At 42.3% G+C, this 6,973-nt stretch overlaps 1 protein-coding gene across 2 annotated transcripts in view; it reads left to right on the top strand.

Moving 5' to 3' along the window:
- Positions 1 to 6,973, top strand: part of Moxd1 (monooxygenase, DBH-like 1) — a 90,057-nt gene that overhangs the window by 61,227 nt on the left and 21,857 nt on the right. For both annotated transcript variants that reach the window (XM_220095.10, NM_001427764.1), the window contains 4 exons: positions 2,602 to 2,781; positions 3,065 to 3,167; positions 5,579 to 5,745; positions 6,740 to 6,931. In XM_220095.10, the coding sequence (XP_220095.5) occupies positions 2,602 to 2,781; positions 3,065 to 3,167; positions 5,579 to 5,745; positions 6,740 to 6,931 (642 nt within the window). The remainder of the gene's footprint in view (positions 1 to 2,601; positions 2,782 to 3,064; positions 3,168 to 5,578; positions 5,746 to 6,739; positions 6,932 to 6,973) is intronic.

The following is a 6,973-nucleotide window of genomic DNA, read 5'->3' as shown; positions in this document are numbered from 1 at the left end:
TTACTCTGAGATAAAGGTAGTCTTAATCACAAGGGACATGTGTAGCCTGTGTTTTCTGTGTTCCAAACAATTGCAGGGGCAGTCATGACCCCCATATAAAAGTAGAGATCTGAAAATTGTTAAATTATGGTACAAAATTCAGAACAGGTGATACACCAGCTCTCCAAGACACTGTAATAGATAGGTGGGAGCAAGACATCTTGAAACCACAAAGACATTCTAACCCAGCTCAAGGTGGGGGCAGGGCTAGACCACTGCCTTCTCTTTTCTCCTCTCCCTCGCTTCTTTTATGTTTCAAAGGTCACTGCTTCTTCCAAACTACCCTTCGTTTCCTTTTCCAGTCAGTACCCAGGTCTGTGTCAAGTCTCCTTTGCAAGTAGTTTCCTCCTCAAAAATTCATTTTGTGTTTTTCCTTTTAGGTTTTAGCCTCAATTTGCAATCCACACATGGAGTTATAATCAAATTCTCCATGAAGCTCTGGCAGGTTCACTGGAGACACACTATCTTCTGTTCTCTTTAAGGAAAGAACACAGCAACAGACCAAGGGACTTGGGTAGTGAGGAGATCAGTAATCCCCAGCACAGGACTTCCAGCCTGATACAGCTTCCCCAGTGGCAGCTTGGTGTGCTTGTGGTTTCCCAAAGACCCTCCTGGCATTAACCTGTGATGCCTGCCGTTGTTTCTCTTGCACCAGCTGTCTCCAGCTAAGTCTACTGCAGCCTTTCATCTCCCTCCTGCTGGTAGTGGCTTATAGCATTGGTGGCTTTCCAACACACCTTCCTGCTATAGCACATTCCCATCAGAAGAGGTGTCAGAGTCAGAACAGGCCAGTTTCTCCTCTCCTCTCTGTCCCCAGAACAGCCCGGTTTCTCCTCTCTGTCCCCCTCTCTATAAATATCTGTCACCTATTGCCTAATCTCTGCGAATCTCTCTTTATGTGATAGAGACAGTAACACTTAACTTATAGCTTTGCCATTAATATTAAGTATGTAGACCAGATATAGAAATGAAGAATGACGTTGAAGTTGAGACATGAGAGTTGCTGGATGAAGGATAGATATTATTATTCCAAGAATGCATGGTAATCTGGCGGCCTGAAATATTCATTCCAATGTTTCGCAAGACAACAAAAATTGCTCTTAATCTGTTAGGTAGTATTTGAACTCCCTAAACTCAACCATCACCCAGCACCTCAGACTCTTAGCTCCCTCTCACTATGTCTTGAAGAAGCTGTCTTGGTAACATCTGCCTCTTTCCTTATTCTGTGGCTCCTTTCTGGGTTCTGTTTTGCAGAATTCGGTGCAAACTTAGAACTCTTCCAGGGCATATAACAAAAGCCTCACATGGCTTTGAACATCCGCCTGTTGAGATCTTTGTTTTGTTTTGTCTTTTTTGGGTGAACGGAAGCCCCCAAATACATTTATAACATCACAGGACAGCTCAAACTAGATACGGAAACAAAATTTTGATAGAAAGGTCTGAATTAGAGCTCTGTGTAATCAGGGCTAATTTTATAATCACATTGGAACCATCACTGCCATTTTCAAGCAAATGAAAAACAGTCTCAACCTTCAGGCTTGTGACCTTTTAAAGATAAGCACAAACAAAGCCTGTGCTCCCTTCTTTCCATAAACGGGGGTCTGAAATATGCAAGTGGATAATATAGAACTTAATTTCTAAAGCCGAATCTCTTAGCTGCCTACTTCAGACCTCTACCTACTACATCCCTGTGCTTGGATTTTCCTACTCAAGAGAAAACCCACAGAAGTAAGAGATGGATGCAATGTCCTAGGAGAAAATGGCTGAAGATGCTTCATCTGAATCTGCAGTCTGAAGTAGAGAGCAAGCAAGGGTTTCTGAATGCAGTGACTGCCTGTGAGGAGGGAAAGTTAAAGCAGAAGCATCCTGAGCTCTGAGGATGTGGGGACTGCAGCAGCACCTTAAGAACCCCTCTAACTGAGGCTCGCACCACAGCCCAGACTCCCACTTCATCTGGATGTGACCTTTATTAAAATAAAAATACCCATTATTGAGCCCATTTCATGCCCAACACACACATATAAAAATGACTAAGATATGATCTCCAGTAGGGTAAGGTTAATATTTTGACATGGAAAAGAGGAAGACAGAGAGTCTGGGCCGGTAGCCTTGACATGATTATTCTATGTGAAGAGAAAACAAGAGGAGTAATAACAATGTAATGTGAAGGCCTGGAGCAGAGCATGGGGCACTGCAGAATGAATGAGGGAAGCAGGCATGAGTTACACATGCAAAGAGAAGATTGGTGAAGTTCTGTGACTCTTGGAGTAAATAGTTGTCTCGTCTTTGTTGTTATCATCTCTCCACCGTCATCTTCACCATCATCGCCAACTTCAGGGCAACTTACATTTGGATCTCATTACCTTATATATAGCAGAGAGGGATGTGCTATTATATAAATATAAATATATATGTATATATGTATATGTATACACACACACACACACACACACACACACACACACACACACACACACCATTGCTGCTGTTTCTGTGCCCACTGCAGGATAGGGGAAGACTGTCTCACTCATGACCCTCTCCCTGCTATCTGTGTTTGTGTAGGTGGAGCCAATAATAGAGAGAGGCCACGAGAGCCTGGTCCATCACATCCTGCTGTATCAATGCAGCAGCAACTTTAACGACAGTGTCCTGGACTTTGGCCACGAGTGCTACCACCCAAATATGCCCGACGCCTTCCTCACCTGTGAAACTGTGATTTTCGCCTGGGGCATTGGTGGAGAGGTGAGGCTAACAACGGTGACCGACCCACAGACAATCATTTGATTGTGCTTGTCCCACGTGTATCGCTCTAGTCAAAACACACTGCCCATACACAAAAATATATAGAGGTTTATTTATATCTCTGCTTTTATAGGAACGCCTTCTTCCCTTAAATTATCAGTGCTTAGTGAGTGACAGTGTTCCAAAAGCTGAGGGGTCTTGAAGGAGTGGTTGGGCTTGGGCACCAGAACTCTTAGGGATTTCCACAAGTCGCTGTCTCATGAAGGTTTTTCCCCATATTCAGGGCTTTACCTATCCACCTCATGTTGGATTATCCCTCGGCATGCCACCAGATCCTCGTTATGTGCTTTTAGAAGTCCATTATGATAATCCAGCACGAAAGAAAGGTAAGTCCTTTCTTTGTTTTACCTACTGGTTTTAAAATGTCATTATAACTGTCGTCTGTAACAGAGTTGAAGTGAAGTAGAAAATTTCACGTTGGAAAGTGTTAACTTTTATGTCCAAAGTAGGATGCTTTTAATGGCAAAACAGGCTGCTATTCAGAATTAGCTGGTGCCATAGTCGTGAACCAGCAGCATCTGTACAAATGGGCATCCATGGTCACAAAATCCTAAGAATACATTCTCATATTTGATACCAGGAAGTAGGAAATAGGCAGTTCCTTTGTCATATAAATTAGTTCCAAATATATGTGATGCTTAAAAGATTCTCTCTCTCTCTCTCTCTCTCTCTCTCTCTCTCTCTCTCTCTCTCTCTGTCTCTGTGTGTGTGTGTGCGTGCGTGTGCACACACATGTGCACACTTGAACAGAATGGATGCACGTATGTATTTATGTATGTATGTATGTATGCTGACATGACATTAGTTCTATGTTGGGTACCTTCTTCCACTGCCTTCCACTTCATTTTTTAAGACAGGATGGGGGAGTTTGAGTGAGAATGGCTCACATAAGTTCATATTTGGTCAACTTGGTCCCTCGTTGGTGAAATTGGGAAGGATTGGGAGTTGTCTTGTTGGAGAAGGTGTGTCACTAGACATTTGACATTTCAGAAGCCCACACCAGCCCTTCCTACTTAGTTCTTTCATGGTTGTTGCCTCAAGATCTAAACTCTCAGCTACTGTTCTCTAGTGCCAGGCCTGCTTGTCACCACGCTCCCCACCTTGAGAGTCATTGACCAACCCTCTGAAACTGTAACAGGCCCTCCAGTGAACTCTTTCTTTAGTAAGTTCTCCTGGGCACCTTGTCTCTTCACAGCAATAGAGAAGTAACTAAGACATGGGTGGTATCTTTCACTAATCTGCATCACATTGATTTTGCCAGAATGACTTATCAAGAAGCCCCAGGGACCTTTCTGTCTTTGCTTCCTCAGTACTGGTAATCCGGGCCCTCATGCTTGCAGATCAAGCACTTTCTAAACTGAGCCACCTCTCCAGCCTTAAACATTTGTGTATGTGTGTGTGTGTGTGTGTGTGTGTGTGTGTGTGTGTGTCTGTGAAAAAACTTGTGACAGAGCTACCATCTGTCACACTAAAAGCTACCGGCAACTCGTTGTCTGATAGGCTATCCACAATGGTACTCAAGAGATATGATGAAAACTGTCTGTTAAGAGGTGGATGTGAGGATATGAATTTAAGTTCCGAATGTACTCATACCATTTTCCAAAGCAAAGAAAAAGAATCAGTAGGTTAGATGTGAAATCACCAATAAAAGCAATTTTATTTTACTGCATGATTATTCAGTAAACATTAAACATCACTGCATGATTATTCTGTGTTGAAGATTAATATGAATGAAAAAGATACTTTCTCATTTGTGCAAGCTATAGTCAAAGCTCTGTATAATGGTAAATATCTGTAATCCCAACACTTGGGTCCAAAAGTAAAGGATTGCCAGTTTGAGACCATCTTGGTCTACATAGTAAGACCCTGAATCAAAACAAAACCAAATGAAACAAAAGTTATAGTCCAGTAGGAAAGAGAAATAATTAAAATAAAATTACATGTTTCTGCCAGTTGAGACAAAAGGGATGTACCTGACAGTGTGAGTGTATTTAATTGTTGACCTAATTAAGCCAGGAGGATATGGTGGTAGTCTACAAAACTTTCCTCATAAAAACAGATTCTTCATAGATCTACGTCTAGGTACCTGTGGGAAAGGTTTCAATTAATTAAAATTAATTACAGGTTTATAGTATCTGGGTCACATAGTCTCCCTCCCTTTAGTAACATGTCATAGCAAAGAATATGTTATTTGTCTTTTAACCCCATAATGCCCACCACATATCAACTCTCAATAACTGTCTGATGAGTTTGTTAATGAATAAGAGCATGCTAATAAACTTACAGAGTTAACCTTTAGTAGCTTTCTGTATCAGTAGCTGAATGGTTTATATGTAAGATTTGAAGTCACCCCAAAACAATATAAAGTAAAACTTCTAGGTTACTCAATCTCATAATGAATGACTTTAATTTTGTTGTTGTTGTTGTTATTGGTGGTGGTGGTGGTAGTGGTGGTGGTGGTTGTGTCATTGTGTTAGGTAACAGTGAATTATGTCCGATAGATCACTCAAGCATATCCCCATAGCATGCTGTATGGGTCTATGGTGGTTAAAAACAGTATGGTGATTTGTGTTCTAATTTCTGTTCACAAAGGTAATTTTTGTCTTCCATTCATTTCTGCTTGTATTCCTTTTCCTCATGAGATTTTTTTAACAGAAATGAATGATCCATTTCAAATGAATGTGCAAACCTTTTAGAAGTATTCAAATCCTCTCTTCCTTGTGTGCTCTTGTTACAGGCTTAATAGACAGTTCTGGATTGAGGTTCTTCCATACGACGGATACAAGGAGATACGATGCAGGAGTGATTGAGGCTGGCCTCTGGGTGAGCCTCTTCCACACAATCCCTCCAGGGATGCCCGAGTTCCGTTCTGAGGGTCACTGCACTCGGGAGTGCCTAGAGGAGGTAAGCTGTGTCCCAGTCCACAATCTGACATCTCCAGATAACTCATGCCCTCAGACGCAGTGTTGTGAAAGTTTCCTCGCATGTTTATGATGTCTTCAACGATGGCTTCTTGGAAAACCACTGATGTCATTTGGGCAGGACCTTTGGCTGCCCGTTTAGCATATCAAAGGATGGAAGAGAAGAATTATGGGGGGCAGAATGACCTGTGAGGTGATTTCTTCCCCCCATGGCCACTTTTTTTCCTACTTCCTTTGGGCATTTTATGAGTTTTCTTCACTTGTATGGTTTCTTTCTCCTTTCTCCCTTTCTCTGTTCTACCTGTTATTCCTATACTTTTATACTCACTTTTGTTTTCTGTCTTCCAACTGCTTTATACTTATTTCTTTTAATAAGGAGAAATGTGAAATACGCCGTGCACAAGGAAAGCTGTAAACCGTAGGCTTTTCACAACTACTTCCATTAACAGATTTTTCTCTTGGATCAAAGCGTTTCAATATGGGTCGTATTATTTATGAAATATGGGATTCTGTGACCGTACAACGGCAAAGTGGGAAGAACATGTTCTGTTGAGTCATTTAGACCCTGATTCAAATTACCATGACAACACATACCGGCTTCGGAACCAGGGCAAATCACTTAATTCCACCCGGAAGGATGCTTTCTTTTATCGGGAATGTGGGAACAGGTTCTTCTCTGGAGAGTTCGCATTCTGCAGTTATTGAGCTGCTGCTGTAATCTTTTTGCTGGGACCATTGTCTGACTTCTCATCTCTCAGAGGAAGGGAAGACAAAACTAAGTCAGTGTGGCTTGCTACCTTTCCTTTCCTTCCCCAGGAATGCTGATCACGGAAAAGTCAACAATCCAAATTCAAGGTGTTTGGCACCTCAGGGCTTTACTTAAATCGCTCCATCTTTTTGACCGTTGTACCTCAAGCATGCCTGAATTGTCTGAGCATGCCCTCCAGGAGCTAATCGGCCTTCCTTCTGTCCTGCAGGCCCTGGGAACTGAGAAACCAAGTGGAATCCACGTGTTCGCGGTTCTCCTCCATGCTCACCTGTCAGGCAAAGGCATCAGGCTGCGTCATTTCCGCAAGGGAGAGGAAATGCAGTTGCTGGCTTACGATGACGATTATGACTTCAATTTCCAGGAGTTTCAGTATCTGAGGGAAGAACAGACGATCTTACCGGTACGCATATGTGTTCTTCTCCAGGGACTGTCATGAGGGTTA

The sequence above is a fragment of the Rattus norvegicus genome, chromosome 1 (genome assembly GCF_036323735.1).
Source record: "Rattus norvegicus strain BN/NHsdMcwi chromosome 1, GRCr8, whole genome shotgun sequence".
NCBI lineage: Eukaryota > Metazoa > Chordata > Mammalia > Rodentia > Muridae > Rattus > Rattus norvegicus.
The sequence above is the reverse complement of the archived record's forward strand: the minus strand, read 5'-3'. Positions and strand labels throughout refer to the sequence as shown.